Raw genomic sequence first — 24,288 nt, forward strand, 5'->3', positions numbered from 1 at the left:
CTACAAGGATTGAAGATAAACACTTAGGCCTGTAGCCTCTATAAAATGATAGCATGTCTGTTAGACATCTAACTTTGGCCTGAAAAATGAATTCAGATATTCTATCTGTCTATAAATAAGTTATTCAACTATTAGTTATCCTCATGTTGAAAAACCAAACAAACAAACACACAAAACAAACCAAAGCAAGCAAGCAAAAGCCAGAAGAGGTTTGGTTTGTGGGGTTTTCCTCATTTTAGTCAGAAATACATGAAAACCGCAAAAGAGACACTTCTAATATCAAACAGGACACTAATCAGACTAAACACTAACAGAATTATCCAAACCAATTTTCAAAATTAGTCTACAGAGTAAATAAGATGAGAATGTTCTGCCAGGTTTTTCAATACTGCTCAAAAACATGACAAGAACCTTGATTTCCATATGTTTTGACCCTAGTTTCTTGCCCAAAAGGAAACTGTAAGGTATAGAAACAGTAAAATAAAAGGAGGACACAAATGCCATCTGTCAAAGCTAGCTTGATAGCATGGAACACACCTTCAGCTGCCTTGACTCTTTTCTAGATCAGAGAGAAGACTACAAGTGTGCTGACAATACGCAAACCCACAGTAGTCACATACAGTAGTAATTAACCACATAATTCATACGATCTTATCTTCCCAAATTTGGAAGTGCCACTGTTCTGGGCTCCAATAATTATTCTATATTCTAGAATTTACATTATGGCTGTGGTGTGAATAATATTCATCAAACTACCCAAACCCCTATGCATTTACTGGTTATGAAGCTGACCCCAAGATACCCTTTCCCTGTCACTGAAGTAACAGGTGACAGGAGAACAGCGATGAGAGAACACAGATCCTTTAATTTTAACCACAAAACTTCCAACAGCACAAACGGCAGCTATTCTTGTGCAATGAAAGAAAAACTCTTACTAATAATTTCAGTCTTTTCATCTTCAACCTACTAATTTTCAACGCATTTCCTAAGAACGTGTTTCTCCTTTATTACAGTTCTTGATTCAACCCAAAGTTAGTATCTTGTTTCAAAGATGTTGGACCATTCTACCTCATACTGGCAAAAAGCTTTTAAACAATCATCAATTCAGTATAACATCTACTGTGCTATTACCATAGAAAAGTGTTACTGTTCAAGAATATTTCCTCTGGATCATAATTATAAGAATAGGTTCCTGAGGGCATAATGTAACAAAGTCCTGAAGTTGAAAGATTGTTTAAAACCTTATTGAGGTAGATGTCTGCTATTTTATTTCAAAAAAACACATCTGAAGTTTATAACATGTCTGAATGTTTTAATGGTTTTTATTTTTTCTTGTTTAGAAGAAAAAAGAACCACATGCAGTTTAGAATTTCATCAGTCAGAATAATCATTGTGCCATAGTGATTTTCATCCTAAAGGGCCCTTAATCTTTTTGCACATGTATTCAGTCATTTCTGTGGTGAAATGTAACAACTGTTTCACAATGTCAGCAGTTTAAGACATGCCAGGTAAATCATTTCAAAGTACACAATAGCCGGAGAAGAGGAGAAAATCAAGGGGGCTTTCAGGGGGATGGATACTAGCAGCTTATATTTATCTCAGTAGAAGTCAATTCACGTCATGCATTAACTAACATAGCTAAGAATCTGCTTCAAACATAGAGAAACAACACAGCTGAAAATAAACTTCAAGGAGAAACTTGCTAGGCACAAATGGCCTAACTTGCACTGTAATACAAGCAAGTTAAGCAAAAGATTATGGCCAATATTATACATGTGAAGGAATCATAGGCTAGGATGGGAAAGGGAGAGTGCAGAAAGGACAATGGCATGCCTTAGAGGGTATGTGCACACAGCACAGCAGCGTGAGCCCTCACCTTGGGACAGGACCAATATTTTAACAAGGCAGCAACCTGGCATCGTCCTCCGGTGGCACACACCAGGCTGGGCACAAGAGACAGACCCACGGGGTCAGTCATGCTGTGATCCGATCCAAATTAATTTGGACTTCATTCATTTGACTTTGGTCACCTCAAAGGCACCTGCTTTTCACAAGAAGCCAGGCAGCCACTCTCCTTGGATGTCCTTTCCCCCCCATCCCATATTCTCCAGACATATCCCTTAAAACAGGCTTGCAAAACCAATATGCACTACTGACGGTGGTTAGAAGCATTTTAATAAATAAGGCAGTTTCTATGCACTTGTATCCTGGTCCCCTATATTTAATTAATAATTTAAATTAAATAAGTTAAAATATGTAAGTCACTATCTTCCAAACATGCATATTAAGAGAGGTAGGAACTATCTAGCTGGGAGATGTTCAGGCAGACCACATCTTCTATAATTGCAAAGAACTGAATTTTTTTTTTTTAAAGCACATAACTACAAAACAGTAAGAGAGAAATTTTTTTTTTAAGTGTTAAATTGATACAGAGTGCAAAACACCTATTGCCATCTGGAGGCAGTTGGAGTGGGTTGGGTTTGGGTCCTGAAGCATGCCTGGGATCAGTGTGACTATGCACTTTGTCCTCCATCTTGGTCTTCAGGAAGGAAACTCATATTCACTCTATATACAAGGCTGGTTCAGAAAATGAACCCCTTTGTATTATTAATGAATTCTGTTTGAACAATTTGACATAACTGTTGTTGCTTTTCTGCAGCCATCATTCAGTCAATCACTGGCAGTGTCCGTACTAGGTAAGATAGCTAATAGATACCCACAGCTGGGTCACAGCCTGCGTAATTGCGTTTGAACCCTGAAGAATACCCTACTTTGCTAACTTTGATGCCGCTGCTAATGCAACATCACAACACTGCACACAGACAATAACTTTACTGGCCAAGCAAGGCTATTCTCCCACTGTTCAGGATATCTGTGCTAACAACCTTCAACAGGTATCCTTTCAGAAAAGTTGTCATTGGCTGTAAGTAGCATTGTGGAGTCCTGTCACATGCACTGTGACCAGCAGAACATGATAGTTTTGAAAAACCTATGTATAAAATGCTTAACATTAGATATTCTTCTTTTCATTGCAAATTAATTGATTTTCTTTGACCGTCAGAGAATTTAAAAATCCATTCAAAACCCATTTCCTCTAAAGCAAAAATAAACATCTGCAGATGTACAAAGGTCTTCATGTGAAGGTAACATTAGGGAGACAGTATTTCTATGGAGACAAAACAGTAGCAGTAGCAAGAAAGACGACAAAATCCAGCTAGCTAGAAATCAATATTTTAGTCTTTACAAAGGAGAAAAAAAAAAAAAAAGTTTGAGCATTCTCTTTCAGATAATTAAAAGAAATGCCAAATGAGAGTAAATTTTAATAAAGCAGACTTTATAAATTAGAATCAGAGAAACATTCATGAATAGAAAATACATGCCTTTAATAATCTCTCAACTGAGGCATATATATGCCTGGTAATGACACATAGCCAAATCAAAGGTGTTTAGAACGGCTGCAAAGAGAGGCAACAGGCAGAGAAAAACAAGACAGAGGACCATTATGTGTTTTGCATGTTTGGCTAGATTACCTTACACGTGGTCCCTTTCTGCAAACAGAACCCCTGCTTGCACTGGTTGTACTCACTGCCTGCCGGTTGCAGTGGAAGGAGTAATTGCTTATTATCTGTGAAACTGCAGTAACATTTAGTTAGGCTTTCGAGACCGAGTGCCTCATTTTTACATGAAAGCAGCTAATGTATGTATATACGTACATACAAAAAAATCCCTACATGGAATTAATGCATGAAACAGAAAATCAAAACGTTGAAACCCATAGAAAAAATATTTCTTAACTTTCTGAAAAATGGAGAGAAATGACCTAGAATGCAAACTGTCAGTCTATGAAAAACTGCTATTATTTTGAAAAAAATTGCATCTGATTTAAATAAGAAATATTTCTTTATGCGCTAAACTAGTTTGTATTTTCTTTATATCCAAATTTGCCCTCTCTCTATCTCTTTCTGAACTGTTACCAGAAAACCGGATACCAATTTTTTGGCATTGCCCAAAAATATCTATCAAATGCTCATCAGCTGATAAGTGATACGGTAACTTCCAATTTCCCACACTAGAGGAAACTGAAGCATCCCAGATGTCACCACCTTTATTTTCCAGCATGTCTGTCCATCCTTTGAGCAGACGCGAGGCGGCTCTCCCTGTGCGGTGACCAGACCAGGAGCCACCCAGGTGTGTTACCTTGGTGGGTGCCAGAGCTCAGATCCCTTGCTGAGAGGGGGGGCTAGCCCAGAGCTCTAGATGGCAGATTGCATGGCTGTCTTCAAAATAAGGAAAGACTTTTCCTCACAGCAATATTGATGTAAGTCCTAATGTACAGTCTGGAAAGCATAATTGTATTTCTAGCTTGTAATCAGCTAAAGGAAGTACTGATATCGTCTGCCAGGTTTATTGATGGTTATTATTCATAAATTCTTTCTGGTTTTCTCACATCCTTGTATTTCCACTGGGCATGTTTTATTTTTCAAAACCAGTGTTTTTGACAGCATTAGTCATAGCAGTAAGATTCATTATTTTATTTTGCTTTTTCCATCTTTAAATGTTTCCATATAAACCCTCAGAATGCCCCAGAAAAATTGTGTTTTGTTGACTTGTGGTTTTTTTTAAATGACTGACCAGAAAAGCAGATTCTAATATGCCACAGAGGAAATTAAGATACAGTGAAATCTATATACGCATGTGTGCATGTATATGAGTTTGCATATTTTATAATCTTTCCTACAATTTGAAGACTCAGCATTTTTATGTAAACGGTTTACAGCGACAAAAAAAAGGAGAACATCTAGATTTGCAATTCAGCATATTAAGATATAAAAAGTCTGAGATACCCACGACCAGGCATACTTCAGAATAAATATATATCAGGAAGGCAATAGAACTAGCCCTGATGTGGATTTCAGTAGAGATGTTGTCAATCAAACCACTATTTAATTCAAGAGACTTTGTCAGCTTGCTTAAGTTACAGGCCAGCTGGAGGTGCCTCCCTCATTAATCATTACATCCCCAGGTTTCTAGGATTTCTCAAATTAGCTGCCTCTGCTCTTGGTGCACTCCCCCACAGAGCATCGTTCTGCTGTCTGGGTCTACACCCCATTTAGTTTGTCATCAGGCATTTTGAGATGCCTACAGAAACCAAAGAAATTCTGGAACTAAGACAGATCAAACCAACAACATCCCAATTTCTATCCTGGAAGCCTTTGCTAATGCTTATTTTTGGTGATAGGAAGCATGGGGAACACCAGAGGATTTGAAGCAGTGACAGTGGGTAGGATCACAGCTGTACACAAACACATGAATGGCTTTGGGTTTAAGGTGTGTTGATTTCTAATGGAGAAGGAGGAGGAAAGAAAACAATCACTTCCTTTGCTCATTGATCTGGAGCAGCATTAATCCATATACTGTCTTTCTGGACTGGACCATACAATACCTACTGAAGCAAGCCAGAGCTAGAGAAGTGAGATATCCTAGAGCGGTGTTTCAAAATCAGAATTATAACACCTCACTTAACAGGAAAGTCTGCCTCTACAGAGCCTTGCTGCTGGTCTGATCCTGAACTTCCAAGTCTTGGAAATATACTCATAGTTATTATGAATTCAGAACAGACAGGATTTCTGAAATAATTAAAACCAGAGAGGCAGTAGGTACATTGACGTACCTATTTTATACCACCTACATCTAGAAAGTTAATTCAGCTACAGGAAAGGATATTTAATCTTTGCTGCAGCCTGACTAACTACCACGGAGCAATGAGGATTATTAATGTGGCAGGCTGCATTGGGAGACACACGAGGGAAGGGAGCTGAAAAGATCCTTGCTGCTCCAATTCCTCCTGTCCTTCCAGGCGATCCCGCTGACTATTTTTCTTTGCTTCATAAAGGGTGAGAAAACAGGACAACTTATCTTCAAAATCCAGTATCAATACTCAAAACACCTGCCATAAACCCTCCTGTACAGAGACACCAGCAAAACTAGTACAGGTTCTTAAAGTACATTTTGCTCAAAATCTGTGAGAACAGAGCAGGATAATCTGGCAGGTGGCGGAGCAGCGGACAGGCAAAGATCCTCTCTGAAGTGCTGTAAATGGTCAAGAAACAGGCTGTACTTGTTCTCCTCAGATGAAACCAGAGGATATGTCCAGTAAGGGCAACCAATGTATTCTAAGCAAGGAAATTTTTTTCCTGGTTTTATTAGGATAAAATATTATAAGGGCAGCTATAGCTCAACCTATAAATGCGGTGAACTCCTATGACATTTTATAGCCAATCTGTGCTATAAAGAACATATAGATTAAATAAAATTTGCAGGCAATGCATTGTTTCTTGAACAAGACAAAAAGCAATTAGACAACATCACAAGCATGCAATTAATGCAAGTAAGAAACAGAAGATTGCTGCTTTATGCTAGGCAGTGCCAGCAGACTTCAACTTAATGTGGCTTCACATATGTCGGAGAGACAGACAGAAAGAGGAATGTCCAACCTCATTCTCTCCACCAATATTGACCCTTTCCAACTAAAAAGCTTCCCTTAAGACGAAGGTTATTTATTTTCCAAAGCAGAGTCCCTCTGTGGCAGACACAAAGGTTTTAGTAACGGTGGCTCTGACTCTTCACAGATGACTCAGCTGTCAGATAGTAATTACTCTCATATCCTCATCAGACTGCCCAATATTGAACTATGTTATACTCAACAAATTCACCTGAGTGATCACACCAAGTCAGCCATGGGGAAACTGTGTGATTTGCTTGCATGTTGAGTGTCCCTGCCCCCATGGCTGGTTCAGTAACGTACCACCTTGAAGCACAAAGGACGTTGCTACAGAGATGTTTTGCCTGCAGCGCGCTTGTTAAAACAGAGCACTAGCACTTCAGTAAGCTCTCTCTTGTGAACCTGAAAAATCATAATAAATTATACTTAAAAACTAATGTAATCGCAATAATTGTTCTAAAGCCAAAACTACTTAATGCCCTAAAATTTTGATTAATTCTGAAAAATGTCTCTCTAGTCTAATCTGAACTCCTTTCCCTGTGAAATCTGACTCTCACCAAAAGCTGAATATGTTAACGAAAGGTAATCCAATCCATACTTTCCATTTGTTCTTCTCTACCGGCTACAATAAATGACTGGTTTGCACTGCATCTTGGGAGTGGAAGAAATAGAGAAAGATCATGGTATATGGATAATTAAAAAGATTCAACGGGAGTCATCTTGGATAAAGTGTTATGAAGGTGGTAAGTCATGGCTGACATAGTAGAATTGATAATGCACAGAAGTCTTATAATACCACCCATAGGCAAAATATACAGAAATATATTACATAAATAATGAAAACATATATGAAAACTTCTCCCTTTCTTCTTCTGAGATTTAACACTAGGCATTTCTTTACATTTTTTTCCTTACTTTTTTTATTAAATCAAACCACAGTTAAAATAACAGTTATAGATCTTGGAACAATTCATCTGCCTTTGCCCAAACCCTCTATCGAGATTCAAAAGAGAAACAGAGAGGAAACCAATATTGATTTGAATTCTACTCCGTCATATTGATTTGTGGAATGGATGGCATCTATTTAATCTCTCAGTTCACTGTATGACTATATGTTGTGTTCTATTAAAAATCTGTGGTTAGGCAGCACAGAGGAAGGTACCGATCTTTCAGAGCCAGCTTGCACACAGGGTCACACTGAATTGCTTGCAGAAATAGGGGAGATCGTGGCTTCTGCGGAGGCAAGTGACCGTCCTCGGCAGAGAGAAGCTTCCAGGGTGCAGGACGCAATACACAAGTGAGGACCGTCTAGCTGGGGATGAAACTGGGGGATGCATGAGAGGAAGAGAAGCAAACTCAGAGAGCAAGCCCCTGGCATAAGAAATTCACCTTGAGATCCAGACAAGACTGGACATTTTGTTTTAATTAAGAAAACCACTGAAACATCCTGTAATGAGAGCCACACTAGAGTAGCAGACTCTGTGGGCTCTACCCTAGATTCAGATTCACTCTTTCACTTTAAGGCAGCTCAGCCAGCAAATCTGTGTTTTCTGCTTCACTGGTTACTGTGTTCCTATTTGTGTTCAAATGAAAAAAAAGCTCTAGATGCTGAATGTCCTTTCAGTGAGTCTATCGAGGAAAAGTCCTCCTCTGAACACTCAGAAACCAATCAGAGTTAATGAAAACTAAATAACAAAATCTCAGTGCACTTCCCTCATGCTCATAAAGAAAATATTTTGGGCTCTCTTTTGCCCTCACTTGCCCTAATAAAAACATGGAGTAACAACACTTATTATCTTTAAAATTTCTAGTGAAATTACCTTGTAATATCACTGAGCAAGTTCAGAAAACCTACCAAGAAATATTTCACTCCCAATTATTTATTTTAAAACTTAGGAGAGAGGAAAGAATAAAAGCAGACAAAACTTCAGCTTCAACTCCAGAAGTGAGCTGCTCCCTCCTCGAGTTTGAACCATGAGCAGCAGTGTGTGTTATACCTAGCCTGAAAAACATACCTTACACCTGATCCACAAAACTATTCATCCCTATCTTAGCAAACACCCTGGAGAAGTCCCAAAACTTAGATTTTGATAACATTTTTCGTCAGGATGGCAAAACTACAATAGTGTGTTCTGAACACACAACCACATGGTTTATGTATTACACAATAATAATATAGTTAACTACCTGGGCAACTCTCAGTATAACAAACCCATAGCTTCCAGGTGCTACTGAAATGTAAATAGCTACAGTGGCCCCATAGATTGGTATTGAATGGCATCTTGAATGTGAGTAGAGAGAATGAGAGAGAGCTCAGTTTAGATTCAATACAGCTCAGACAGCAATCTTGCAAAGCATCTACTAACTTATGCCTTCCTGTATTATTAATCTTATGGCAGAATAAATTGCACATAAAGCTTTAAGAAAATTATAGATGGTGCTAGAACTACTCAAACTGAAATGTTCCCGTACTATTAAATATCACCCGTGCTCCTAGTTACTGGATATTAGCTTTTTTTTCTCCATGTAAGCAATTGCCAATTCTTGTACTTGTCTAGGACTACTTTCTGGTAAGGCTCCAGGGACTAAATGCTTCGGTACCTTCAATTGCCTGTCTGCCCAAGCACTGTATTCGGAAAGCTTTAGCTTGCTTTGTAAAAGAATACCTATTTTTGCACTCTGTCCACCTTGTATATTTAGATAACAGTCCTTACTTAAAAACAAAACAAAGCAAATGCCCAAGAACTGATATCAGCCAGATACCGTCCCTAGATGGTATCATCTCAACTATTTTAAAACATACCCACTTCTCTCATAGCATTGTAACCAAATTTTATCAATGGATAAAATTTTAAGAATTTGAGACTTTACGATGAACAGTGCAGGGAGATATAAAGATCAACCTGCTGAAACCAATGAGTCACTTGACAGGCTGATAGAATCACCAGTCTGTTAGCTACATGACACAAAACAGTCATCACCTCTTTCACCACAGACACATTACCCCAAAAAAACAGCACATGTAGGAGAAAGGATTTGCCTTCCCACTTGTTTTCCCAAAGTTTTGTGATGGTAGGAGAAACAGAAGGACCAGGCAAGATGGCACAGAAACTTCAGACACAGCGGGAACAAGTGCAAGCGCTGTCCTGAGTAAAGCACTAGGAAGGGACCTTTCGGTGGTATTCCCATTGAGAGGAATTTACTGCTATAAGCAAGCAAGCCCTCTTTCTTCTCCTTTGTTGTCATATTCAGGGAAACTGACCTTGGCAAGCAATTTTAAAGCAAATAACTGATGTCAGGTTTAACTATTTTTATGCTGTTTCTTTTCCTAAAAGAAAGCCTGTATCTGGCTACCTGCTTCGGTCAATAATGCATATTTCACCTTAACTCCTCCACTATAACAGAGAGTCCCTGGATTATTCTTTTTTTTATTCTTCATTACATCCACTTTCCAACAAAGCCCAATACCTGCGAGTTCTTCAGACCTCATCAATAAACTCTAGGGGACTTTGCAACTTACCTTTTCATAGAAAAGATATTGTTGCGAGTGAAGTAGATGTTGGCGGGCTGGAGCTGTTTTACTACATTAAAGAAGTACTCTGTTTCAAAGAGATTTACTTCATGCATTTGAAGAATTACATGATCATAGATAGCATCCTTCATCCAATGATCTCAAAGCACACTACAAAAGTTAATAATGAATACGGAAAGAGAGTTACATCACTGAGTTCTTCATGGCATCTTAAATTCATAGAATACTCTACTGGCATCCTGCATGCTTTATGCTCTGTACAATTGTATTTATAAAAACCTAATGGGCTTAAGGCACGCAATCAGATGCTTTTACAACTTGCAATTTAATTTCAGGACAGGTATATAATTGTTCATAAGAGAATTTTGATTGCAAAGGTGATTTGGACACTTAAGACACCTGACTTCAGCTCTTCTACATGACACTTCTATCTGGTTTACACTGCACTAACAGGATGCTTTTAGAGCCTGCTCTGTCTTCATGAAGTAAAGGCTGTGTGTATGGTCACTGTCAGCAAAGTACACCTCCTCTTTGTAATGCTTTACTCACCATTTCAGATCCAGGTGTAATTTCAGGTTATTAACATTTTTTTAAGCTCTGCATGGCCTGGAATCCAGCCACCTAAGAAATCAGCTCTATCCCATTTTCCATTCAGTCTAGTGGCAGCGATATTTTTCACTTAAAATAGCTAGGGCATGGCTTCCTAGGGCAAACAGGGTGATTCGTCTGACAGATTCAACCTCTGGAAATCGTTCCCAATAATCTCCATCAAAAGTGGATTTTGGCAAGCTTCAGTATTCAAGGGGTTTGTGGTGTTGGGTGTTTTTTTGCCCCTTGGGTCTAAGTGGAATTCAAATGTGTTGTTGCATTTAATAGCTATTTCAGCCTATGGCAACGTATCGACAATTTACTTTTCAAATAGTGTCAATATTTTTAATTATTATTGTGGTCTGCTCATGTACCTCTTTTATGCTGGAAAATACTTAAAATATATGTATATATTACTATATGTTGCTTAAAGAAATATATTTTGTTGCCAACATACAACTTAAAAATGTGTCCTGTTAGCAATCATATTGTGGGGGAGCTCTATTATATATTTGTACATCACACTCATTAGCATATTAAAAATACAGACATACTATAATCTGATAGCCTGTCACATAATTGTCATGCTCAGAAAGAATATTCCATTTTGAGCATTATTATCTATGCCTGATACTGTTTCCATTCCAGTAAAAGGATGTTGTCTCAAAATGGAAAACAAGTTTTATTTTGTGACGTCTGTGTATTTTACCCAAGTATATAAATTCATTCACTTCTATAGCAAGAGATATTGTGGTACTCGACCAGGCATATTTTAGAATTCTTTCCTTGACACAGGCTCACACTGATTATAGATTGTACCTATTTTAAGGTAAAACTGGGTGTTTTCTGTGTGGTCTGAAAACAGAAAGTCCTCAATTTAACGGCAGCTCTGCCAGGAACTGGAACTCCAGCAGGCAATCTCTGCCAAATACTAGTATTTCAGTGAATTAGCCAATACGGACAAAGAGGTTTAATCAAAACTCTGATGCCCTTTTGCATGCATGTTTCCAAAAGAGTAAGTTGAGAAATTAAGGTTGTTCTTTTTTTAAGTATAATGAAATTAAGGAACCAAGCCAAAGCAAGTCAGATAGTTTGTGGCACTTTGTGACACAGAAGTTCTTCATGTCCCACATTTGGGCTGACCTCTAAGATATCTTGCCATTAAACTTGTCTGTTGAAAACCTGCATGTGAAAGTGTTTACTGGTATACAGTAATATAACCTGTCATGAAATGGTAGAAATAAAAGCAAAAATAGAAGGGGAATTTTAAATAACTTCTATTTCTGTTGTTTCTTTTAATAGGACTAAACAGAAACCATAAAATTTTGTCATTTTTCTTAACAAAACTATGATGTAGCATGGCCAAATAGCTTAACTACCTGTATTTAAACATCCACTTTTTGTCATACTGAATATATCAGAGCAATATACAGACGAAGACAACATAGTTATCCTGCGTTTTAAAATTACTGCTGAAATAAATTACTTCATAAACTATTCTTGGTACCTACATGTATTTGCAGTTTACCAAATGATATAAGACAACAACAATAATTGGAAGAATTAAATGCATTTCAAACACTACAGAAAGGAATCTGTGCATGGTCTCCCTCAACATACAGTCCTTGCAACTGTCCTCGACACTGAAATCATGCTACAAATCAAGAGATGTTAGAACTCCTTAGTTTATGTACTTATGAAAGCCAAGATGACATCTTGATTTGTTAGTTAAAATAATTGAGCTTGTATTTTAGCATTATCATTAATATCTTTCAAAGTGATTTTGCTAAACAAACATTATGCTAAAAAAGCTAGTCTAACACTCAACAGAAAGTTCTTCTAATTTTGGTGTGATTTTTAAACAGCAGCCATGGTTCAAAGATATTTCTTAGGGGAGGAAATAAAAAAAAAGAAAGATTATGCCCCTTTTCTGGAGTAGTAGGTTTATTGCCTTTGTTCAGGATTGATGCTGTGCAAAAGAGAATAGCAAATGATCTCTGTCTTTGGATTTCCAAAAAGGTAAAAAGAAGCTTTTTTCAAATACTGTCTATTTTCTGTTGGTGTTAAGCTCAGAAAATCTTGACCTGTTTCCCTATGGAAATACACTTTTCTTCAGTGTGCACACTTGAGCACAGAATTGTTCATGAGCTGAGCTACAGAAAGGGGCTTTCTCTTCATCCCATTTGAATACTCTCCTAGGATCTATCAATAAATTATAGGAGCTTTGAGGAAAGCTCCATAATTAAAGATGTAACTGGTTTTAGAAGGCCAATTTTAACACTCCTAACATCCCAATTTTATGCAATATTGCATACGTGTTAAAAAAAGAGAATGTTATACCCAAGATTCATTATAATCTGGTAAGTATGACATAGTATGTGACTTATGAATTAAAGAGAATTTCTAAACATACAGGCAGTGGGGCATGTGGGCTGTGGAAACTTCAGCAGCATCCTAATTGCTGTAGGTATCCTGGCCCCGCTCATAACTCAGATATGGCTGCTTTTTTAAATCTAGCCTCAAGCTTCATGCTGTGAAAATGTCATATAAACAGCCGAACAGTCTTCCAAAGGAGAAGACCAGCATGATCTTATGCTTGGAGGAATTCCAACTGAAATTTGCAAGACATCCCTTTTACTCAGGGTTGACACTGGTATAATTTGCAAATACATACAGCATTTTGTGTTTGCAAATAGAAGTAACAGTTTATGCAAAAGCATGGGTCCCATTGGCAATGTTTTCCAAAAACATAAAATAAAATAAAAAAACTGAAAAAGAACTATGTATCACATAATTGCAAAAAAAAATGCATTTCTAAACTTGCTTACCTTTCAGTTAGTGAGTGTATTAATTCAGCCATAATTTTACAATGAAAGCATACAGAAAATAAAATATTTCAATTACAAAAAACCCCCACAATTTGCAGAACTTGGGCAAACAGGGACCCCTCTTCATTTCAGAAAAAAACACTCAGGTTCACCATGTGTCTTCTCTAGTATTCTTCTATAGTTTAAAAATTGATCATAGCCATTTCTGATACGTTCAGCTGTATTTTTCACCATGAATAATTCAACTTACAGAATTTTCAAGGAATGCATTTATTTTTACTCCTCCCATCCATCTTGTATGGAAAATTACAATCAGAAAATGAAGGAGGTTTATAATTTTGAGTAAAATACTTCAGATTTTTCTTCAGTTTGACACAATATATTTATAGGGTGAATCGCAATACTCTTTTTCCAAATTATTCTACCATGACACTCAATCAACTCAAGCAGAAAGAGAAAGTTAAACCAAATATAAATAGGCGGAAATTGTATTTTACCCAGAATGAGAGGACTATTAGCCTTTCCCTTTGCAAGGTAACAGGGGCTCTTTAGTGATCACAAGTAGCCAAGACTTCAGTCTTACATTTCAGCTGAAAGGTACCTTGGCAACACAGATTAAACCAAATTACTATACCCAAGTGCATGTTTATGAAGTGCTCAAACAGGAGGCAGGCATCTGGTTTACGGCTAAACTCAGGCAATGTACTTATGTATTTTTCCATATGAGTAAAACTGATTCAATTACAGTAGTAACCACCTAAGATAATTCTCTTCAGTATATATCTTTTAGCAGCATATGATGTTGGCAGTATTGGCAATATTCTTGCAGATGAAAGCACTTAATACTGCAGACCCCTAAAAATACAGTTCCTTTTTGCAATGAATAAGAAGCATAGGATTTCTCATCATGATAATGATGAGATTCTGTCTAAAAGTAACAATCCCAATTAAAGCACTGTATCAGACTTCAAACATGGGGTTTCAACAACTGTGAAACATCACAAAACTACTTACAGTGACTTCTGCAATCTGCCTCAGAAGTGCTGGAGGAAACAAGTATGACTGTTTATGGAGCAGATGATATTTCGAGAAAATCTAATTTAAAAAAATGAAAACATACCAACTGACAGAAGTGAAAAACCAATTGTAAATGTTATCATTTTGAACAGAATGTTTCTTGTGAAATACAGCATGCATGTAAACCATTAATTCTGCCTTCATTACAGCCAGCTTGGGAAAGAATTGCAGATTGCTTTATAAAAGATATGATTCGTGTCATAAAATAAACTAAATAACAACATCATTTCACACTTACACAAGATCTTCCTGCCAAGGATGAAGATAATCATAAAGCTCCTTACAGTCGTTATCTAACTAAGCCTTCAAGGGCAGTTAGTTGTTACGGTATTCTCTGCATACATAGTCAAACAAGAGCAAATAGGTTTACACCTCCAGAGCTCACGGTGTTAGTGAGTTGTTAGGAATACCACCGTGGAGGCCTGGCTCCCTTATTTTTGCTCTCACGGCTGGATCATTATTATATTGTGCGGAATCCACCCAAGTGCAGAAACATCAGAAATACGAACCAGCTCAGATGTTCTGAAAGTTCCAGCAAGGCTTTCATTAATAAGAACTAAAATATAGATGGTCAATAAGGAGGGAATTAATGTAGTCCTGACCTCCTTTCCTACTTCATGTCCCCTGTACTGTGGAAGTGGGACATAGTTCTCCATTGACAATTCCAAACAAGCTCTGAAGGGATGGTCTCTCATACAATTAGGAATATACAGTTTTTAATACTGGTTCATTCAATTTCTTAATGTTAACAGCTAAATGTTTTTGCTAGAGTCCTTTTCTTCTACCAGACTTCAAAACTTTGTATAAAGCAGGCAAGTACCCTCAACACCATGCTAGAGATGGGGACAGTGAGCCAATGAAGCAAAATGACATAACGAGCACCCCCAGCCACTGCCAGTGCTGGGAATGAACCAAAGGCTCAGGAAGCTTGAGGTAGAAGACATAAAAATGTAAACATACAAGACAGGCTTTACATATCCATGTAGGTAAAAAAATTCATGAAGGACTAATAAATAAGAATTTAAAAAAGAAAAAAAAGAAGCATGTTGATAACTCTAATTTCAGAGGAAGACCATTCCATGGTGAGTAACCCAGCAGTTACAGCAATTAAGGCTGGTGCTGAATTTGATGCATACACCCTTAGCATGGGAGGTGGACATAAGACGTGAAATGAGAAGAAAGGGGCTTTTATCTGCTACAAATGCAAATGCCAAAAGTCTCAAAGGGTTTTGATCGTAATAGGCTATTAGTCTCATTCCTTTTGCTCCATACACTCCACCTGAATACTTTATACCAATTTTTCTTGTTTTTCTAAGTTACACTTCCTCTGTGTTTCTCTCATTCTCTCTTTCACTCAAATTTCATTCAATTTAAAACATTAGTGTAGCGCCAGCTATTAAAGTTTCTTTTTCTTTTTAGTTGATTCTGTTATATTTTATACTTTTTACAGTTCCCTTATCTCTTTATATCCAGTTCTTTTTCTTCTTTTTTTAAATATACAGATACTCAAGTTGCTATTTTTGAAGGTGTTTACGGACATTAGGGACATAAATCATACTGGCAATCGTCAAGCACTAGGCATTTAAGCCTTTTCTGACATTCTTATCCTTCAACTTTCAAATGCCCTGGTAAGTCACCACGCTGATCTCTTTTTTTTAAGCATGAACACACTATGCTTTCTCAACCTCTACATACACACAGTGAAGAGAAGGCAATCATCTAAGCCTCTTGTAAAGCAAGGTAGTATACCTTAAGGGACATACCCTGTTCTTTTATGTTTTAACCAAAGAAATTAGAGCATTTTCTGAAGTTTCCCTTTCACTAAAGTACACCCAAACACAGGAAAAAGAAAACACGCAAACAAAACACACAAAAACCACTATCAGCCTTTACCACAAAAATATGGTGTTAGACTTGTGGAATAAAGGAGAAGGTATACTAAGGGAGCAAATACATATATTTACTTGCACCCATAACTCAATCACAGCTAGTGGAAGGAACAATTGTCTGCAGAAAGACCAGATCTCAGGGCAACTGGGAAGAATCAAGATGCCTCTACAGAAAGGCCCTGAAAATTCCTGCCAGATTTGGGTTACTATCTTGGAAATCTTCCTAGGAGTCTTTCTGGTGGAAATGATCCCCAAGAAACTTTCTAAGGGATGTTGAGTATTAAAAGTACACTAGTTTTGGCTGGATTCCCTCTAAGGCTCAATACTCAATGTTATATTCTTTTGCCCTACACTGTCACAGATCCTAAGTGCAAAGGTTTTTTCTAAGGTCAGGGCAGGGATGAACAGATACAGATGCTCTCCATACAGAGCAAAAGAAAACCATGCAGAAAGAACCTTCTTTTTCAGCAAAAATATGTTCCTCCACAGCTAAATCTGAGGAAAGGCTGATATGGAAACAACTGACAATAAATCAGAATTGATCTCTCAGTCAAGTAATATAAACGAGACAAGCATGACTTTCTGAGTTTTTAAAAGTACTTCTGAGCTGTAACATATTTTTGCTGCAATAATAAAAAGTCAGGCTGTCTAAATAATTGAATACCAGTAGTTTCATGGTAATTTTGCTCTAAGAAATATCATCTCTTCCAAGTTCTTCTACAGATTTCTCTAGCATATTGCTGACTTTTTACTCACTCTATATATTAGGCTAAAAGGATCATTTTCAGAACTTCATTTTAGCTCAAAGTAGTATTCCACAGCCAGTAGCTTTTTACCTATTTAGAATTATACTTTCTTTCATTTTGGGAATGGTATAATGTTCTGCATTTAACATCCAAAGAGTTAAGCCTTCCTATATTAACCACCTAATCCCAAAGTAGCACATTAAGGATCAAAAGTCATCAGTATTATATCAGTTTAGCCATTTTAGTCATTTTCCCATTTAGTCATTTTACCTATTTCTTTGCCTTGTGGTCCCTTTTAAGTGATATTTTAGCTATCTCCACTTCACACATCTGGGTATCTCAATTTGGTCAGTTTGCTACACATACTGAGGTGAGAGCTTTTGTATATGTGTTACCATAAGTAAAATGTACATTAGAAAAAAAAAAATAATGTATACTCACACATCATAATTTCCCTTTAAGGCCTCAAACCTGTTCTGAGTGGTAATCATGCCAATTTTACTGAAAGGTAAATCGAAGCATAAAGCGATTATGTGACTTACTCAAAGTGACTTGGGAATTCTGTAACAAAATGGAACCAAATTCAAATGCCCCATGGCATCCATCTGCTGGGGATAACACAGCACTGACAGGACACTCATGCTTTTCTGTAGTGGCAGCTGGAAACACAGTAGGATAGTCCACAGCATCCCACATGGCACCGGATACTTCTGTTTTGCATACTTGTGCATAAAGTGCGGTGCGTACTTCTGTTTATGAACCGGAACTGCTTCCTAGACCTCCTGCCTATTAAATAGGCAACACTGTTTCCAAAATTAAGATAATTTTTCATAATCCGGGTAGCGTTTGGAACTTGGAGTTCCTCATTTGCAGTAGAAATCTTCTAGAAATGAAAGTGGACTGAGAAATAGCATTTTCTGGTCATTACAATACATGAGGGTTCCTAGCCAATCTGAAGTAGTCAGAGACATTTTTTGGCAACAGAAGTTTTTCAATTATATCTCCTAGATCTTTATGCATTTCAAATATTTCTCTTCCTTCTGTTGACTTTCTAATAGATATTGCAAGCCTTTGGTTCCCTGTCGAGAATCCTCGTGCCAAATTAGACTCTGAAAGAATCTCAGGTTTAGCTGTTTAAGATGATAATGTAAACACAAGTTCTTTGCTTGTTTTTCCATTTAGACTCATGTAATTCAGGTGAATCAAAAGAAAACACAGGAAACCAATGGTCAAATGAAAATAAAAAACGTCATAAATTTTAATTCTTCACGGAATCCTCTTTGTTCAGCTCTGCTTAATGTAGGACGCGTTGACCATACAGTGGTAATGTCTGTATTTCAACCAGTTGACCAGTTTAGGGACATTTTGTAGCTTAGGTTCCAGTCAGAACCTCACTGTTCAATTGAGAGTTTCAGGTATTTTTGGAGCATCCCCTCTGCATTAACATGTTCAAGGTAGCCTTCTCAGCCCATGACAATTTATGTTAGTAACCCCATGAAACCACTCTAACTGCCTTCTAATCCCCATCAGTCCTTGTTCCACCAGCTACCATTGACAAGTCATCCTTTACTTTACACGATATAGCAACATCCATTTTGGAAATTATCTTCTCTAGAGATTTTTATTTATCTCAAATTCTTGCAGCAGCTATACTTTGAAACATCTTTGTGTGTTTAGGTAATTTATATTCTCAGTTAGTTTCCTTAGTAAGACAAGTGCCAGTTACATCCATTATATCCTAATAACAATAAAATACATGAGCAGAATTGTGCAGTCTTCACTATTATATTCACAGTGTTGTTATGGCACTGCATCATTACTGCACATGTGGAAACAACTTGCAGGACTCCTGCCTACCAATATAAAATTAGCTTTCAAGATTTAAGTCTGTAAAGCATTAGAAAATATTTCTCTTATAGTAAATTTCTTCTGCAGTGTAACATTAATTCATTCTTAAAGAATAAGATTTTCTCCTGTGAAGTAGAATGTATATTATTCAGAGGAAAACAAAAGAGAGAAAGAAGCAGCATATCTTTACCCTCCGCACATCTTTGCCAAATGTTTCGCTGTAGCTAGTGCCCAGTATTTCAAATTGAACATACGGATTGGCGCCATCTTCTCTGAACTCCATAACACCAGTAAGCCCAGTTATATGGCCCTAAGGAAATAAGTTTCAGAAATTTTAGAATAGAACAAATTTGCCTTTATAAACACTCCTCTTCATCAAAGGTATGCCAAATCTGCTTTGAAAATGTTTACAGTGAACTTAAATATGGCAATTACATGTTTTTCAATAGCTCAAACATAGCGCCAGACAAAAGACGACGACGACTTCTTTTTTTTTCTTTTTTTGTTTTCTTTTTTTTTCTTTTTTTTTTTTCTTTTTTTTTTTTTTTTTGAGAAAATTACTTTAGCACTAACACATCCACTGCATATTGTGGAAAAAAGCCATCAGGTCTTCATTGTTCACAGAGCCCAGACCCCAAAGAAAAGAAGAAGGACCTTGGTGGACCGTGACACAACAGCCCTTTCAGTGTAACTGAGGGCAGCAGGTTCAGTTCTGGGGTTGAATTCTAAGGCTTGAACTCCAAGTCCAAAAGAAAAAGTATGCCTGCTGTGCTCCCAAGAGAGGTATGAAGAAAAGATAAAATTTTAAGTATTATTAAAACCTCTCTGTGAAAGTATCACAGAGTTTGATTTTGGGTTTGTAGCAAAGAAGCTTGAAATGACACTAAAGTTTGAATTAATTTAGCAACAAAGGATGGTGTCATTAGGACTGGTCAGAGCATAACATAACACTTGATCAAATTGCATCATTTTACTAGAGGAAAACTATTTCATCAATATATATGGGGAAACAGGGTTTTTTTCCCAAATGATTGCTACAGTTAATACAGTAAAAAATAAGTATTTTTTCCACTAGTATCTGTGATCAAATAATTTTAATACAAGAAGTTACCATGCATCTGCAAAGCCACAGTGCTATCCATATTTGAATAATTCAACATGCTGCAAGACAGTATAACTGTTAGTAACAACTTAGCTAAATCAGATCCCTCTTGCTCTGGGCTACAGTACACAAATAGGTACTTACCAATGCTCAGCTAACTTACAAAGCTAGTTGAGCTGTAGTAAATGGAACATAAGTCTTAAACCTTATCGTTGGTTGGCCCCTCGAGCTCCTTAAGTTCTCTTGGGGCAATTATTATGATGCATGCACACATCAATTTGTATGGCAATTCCTAATCTCACTACCTCCACAGAAGGTAGCTAAGAGAACAACAGGAGTAGAACACATACCGCTGGAGCAACACTGCAGAGTGTGTAATTTGTTTGTAATAAATCATTTGCTTGTTTAATAGCTGTAGATCATTCCTGGTAGTTGTAAATCACTTGCTTGTAATAAATCAAAGAAAAGTTGAATAGAGGTCAAAAACCTCTTCAAAAGCTAATCTCAAGTAGAAATGAAGCAACTCTTTCAATTGTTCACACCATTGTGGTTTGTCTATTCTCACCTTCTTAATAGTCTCTAGCATGGATCGTCCTCCATTCCAAGGTTTGGTGGATTTCCTCATGCAGTTCAGACTTGCCATGCTGTGCCATTTCCTGTCCTCCAGTTTTCTGTGGAAAGCATTGGCCAGCATGAGCACACTGTCATACAGGTACAGGTTGGAAACCTGCAAACAATAATGAGAATGAGCCTCTCTGTTTATTTGAGCACCCTTTCGAAAAAACTATAAAGACCAGCAAACAAACAAAACAAAACAAAACAAAAGAATACATAAGTAAAAACTAAAAGCTGGGTCTGTTTCACATGTTCAACAGTCAAGGCAATTCAGGCAAATACCAGTGCTCACTCCCACCTTCTTTCCCTTTGGCCAAGGGACTCTGGCACCGTTGCATTGCCAGTGCATTACCTACACCACTGCAATGCAGTGCTGTGAAGACATAAGAGATGGCAGTTCAAATATAAATTGAAGCTATAGAAGGAGTACAGCTATCTATCAATGAAAGACAAGGATTGCTACTTTGTCAGTCCTTTCAGCAAGGAGAAAAAGATAGAATGGAATGAAGTTCTTGTTCTTTTTGTTTAAGCAATCTCCTCGGTAATTTCTGGCACAGCAAAATATAATACTAATGCAACTGTTTAGAACAAAGAGAGGAGAAATGACAGTATTATTTTGGTCTTATCATCTCTCCACCAAATATACGGGGGACTGGTGACTATTCTACTTTCTCTGGAGCTATTGATTTTAACCTCCTTATTTTTCAATTTACATGAGAGATAAAGAGAACAATAATTGATGAGAAAGGCTCTAGTAAGAACACCACACTAGTAACACTCAACTATGTATTTCATTTTTCAAACCAAGACACGGCCAGCAATACAAGATCAGATCTTTGACATGGAGCGGCACCCACTGCAAGTGGTAAAACTTTAGCAGTGGAAGTTGGCTGAGAGAAGTGATTTTAAAAAAATAGATACTCTCCACCTGTTTCCAGAGTTTACATGCACTCTCCTTCAAACCTATGCACAGATTCATGGGTATTGATTTACTCTTTATTGAACTCTAATCTCCAGTTAAAATTAGTTGCCAGATACAGCTTTTTTTTATTATTATTAAAACAATATTCTCCTAGCTGAAGGCTTTACTCATGGTGATCCACTAATTTGCTATTTATCTTTTGGACTTCTCTAATTCACCATAGAAAATGGTGCCTAGAGCCCAGGAAAGGACTACACGTGGAAGTTAATGCAGCTGCATACTTTCTATTAAAATGTCACTCAGCTGTGTAAGTTTAAATATATATTACTGTTGCATCACTGGCTCCAAGTAAATTTCTCATATCTTAAGATCCTAATCTTCAGAAACAAAATGTTTCATGTTCCATAATCTGGAGTTTGACATAAATTGAGAACCTAGGCGCTTTGAAAAATCTTCTAGTATAAGTAAATCTGAACAAAAGATACATAATCAAAAATTCATTTTGAAAGAATCAAAATAGGAAGAAAATCCACAAAAAAGAAGTTGAGGATACCCACTTATTTAAGTGACTAAACATAAAAAGGGATCTTAATGCAAAAATAATGCAAAACCTATGAGAATCTCTCCCATCTGGCATTGCCACTTCTTTCTCTTCTTTTCTTTCCAGCCTTCCTGAACAAGCAGTCCACATTCCCTATATTTGTTATTTTATCCAGTTAATCCTTTTCCTTTTAAAAGAGTTTCCAAAACAGGTACTTTCCAGATTTCCTCTCTTTTTAAGAAAAGCAAGTAATTAAAAAGTTAATAGGAGTCCCAGCAACTAAGTCTCTTCTGCTCAGTTGCATTTGTTTCCCTTCTCTGCAGATATTTTCCAAACAACTTTCAAATAAATCAAACAAGCGAATCCTTATTATTCAAAAGGGCACTTTTCCTCTTCTGTGTTAAGCTCCTCTCCACAAAAAAAAAAAAAATAAAAACAAAACCCCAAACCACACACCACAAAACCCACTTGCTTAGAAGTAGATTTTACATGCATGAGGAAGAATGCCATTTCTTATGTGCCATCATGATCCTCCTTGCTCCCCATTGAATTTGACTTTCCACCCTCACTTTTAACTGACAACTCATTGTCTGTTGCCTTGGAACCACCACAAATCAGAAATGCTTTGCATTTTCTCAGTTTGGCACTGTTCTTTTTCAGTTCTGGAAACCTGCAGCCTCATTCCCAAAAACAGTTTGTTTGGTTTGCTAGCAGAGAGCTCTAGGGCAAAATATAAGATGTACTTGGGTACACTGCTTTCCTTCTCTTTTTAGTTTTTTTGCTCTTAGAGAAGCCGCCAGGGTTCTGCATGTATAATGTACTGAAAGCTCGAGAGAACTGCTTTTGAGGATCTTAGGCTACATGACCATGCATCCAACTCAAATTACCTTATGCTGTAGAGCAAAACAAAACAATCTCATGTTTACCAACCTAATCCTCATAGTCCAGTTAGACCTATAACGGATTTTGTATCACTATTGTTTCATTATTTTCTTTTGAAAGAATGATATAAACTGAGTGACGCCAAGAAAGGGTCTGCAGAAGAGTAGTTTTCCACTACTTATGTCCTTCTGTCATACATCTGAAGATATGTACCAAGGCAGAAGAAAATGTTGCAGAGTATGCAGCAAGTTACCTTTTGCCATGGAAAGAATATTGTGCATGTCCTGTTGTACACAGTTATCCACTGGATTTTGCCACTCCAGTTCTCTTCTACTGAAACCCTCATCCAAAAAATGAGTATATGGTACTTTTTAATCAGCAAAATTCCTTTTTTCATATAATCATACTCTGAGTATTTACTCCAGTAAAAATGACATGCATACATTACTACATTTTACCCTGTACTCACTGAAGGGTCAATATCCTATGGAAGAGTAAGTTGAATTTTATTCACACAATCAACACTTCCTTTTTAGAATAGAAAATATGCAAGCTAGGAAAACAGCAGCAAAACCTCCACAACCAAGGCTGGATTTGTAATATTAAGAAAACCACATCTCTTTTTTTAATATTATGTTTGTTCAGTCTGCTAGTTAAGCCATAAATTAACACAAACTACAGAAGTCCACCCTATTAAGGGCGGACTTTAAAACTTATAAAGCATGACTCAAAGCATCTGGTTTTGCACAGTGATCAAAATTCAGTGTGTAGACAGTGTGTTTATTTAAAACAAGAGAAGGCAGGATGTTCACATGATAGTATTGTTTTGGTAGTCCTCTAGGTCAAGAGTCACTTCTTTGAAGTGCAAAAAATAATCAAGAACAACCAAAAATATCTTGGTAACTTTAAAAATAATGTCCTTTTGATCATTCACATTGTGCAGAGCAAAACCCAGCTCCTGAACATCCACAGTAGTACAGATTGAATGTCTTTGCCTAATCCCAAATGGGCTTTATACTAGAAAACAGAATTACGGAACCAGATCTAATCTGATGCCTGAGTAGTGCTGTGTGAGTGTAGCTGAACAGCTGATTCCTTCAATACCCACAGTAAGATATATTATTAAATTACTGTGAGGTATATTTTTATCTTCTTTATTCCTAATTCTTTTCAGAGGTAGAAAAATTAGACTACTTAAACGCTTCAAATATGCTCC

At 37.1% G+C, this 24,288-nt stretch overlaps 1 protein-coding gene across 2 annotated transcripts in view; it reads right to left on the minus strand.

The window, feature by feature from the left end:
- The window catches only part of GRID1 (glutamate ionotropic receptor delta type subunit 1), a 542,454-nt gene that overhangs the window by 82,579 nt on the left and 435,587 nt on the right, over window positions 1–24,288 (minus strand). For both annotated transcript variants that reach the window (XM_075154298.1, XM_075154299.1), the window contains exons 7-8: window positions 20,678–20,839; window positions 19,201–19,320 (exon numbers count right to left, since the gene is read on the minus strand). In XM_075154298.1, the coding sequence (XP_075010399.1) occupies window positions 19,201–19,320; window positions 20,678–20,839 (282 nt within the window). The remainder of the gene's footprint in view (window positions 1–19,200; window positions 19,321–20,677; window positions 20,840–24,288) is intronic.

The sequence above is a fragment of the Calonectris borealis genome, chromosome 7 (genome assembly GCF_964195595.1).
Source record: "Calonectris borealis chromosome 7, bCalBor7.hap1.2, whole genome shotgun sequence".
Taxonomy (NCBI): domain Eukaryota; kingdom Metazoa; phylum Chordata; class Aves; order Procellariiformes; family Procellariidae; genus Calonectris; species Calonectris borealis.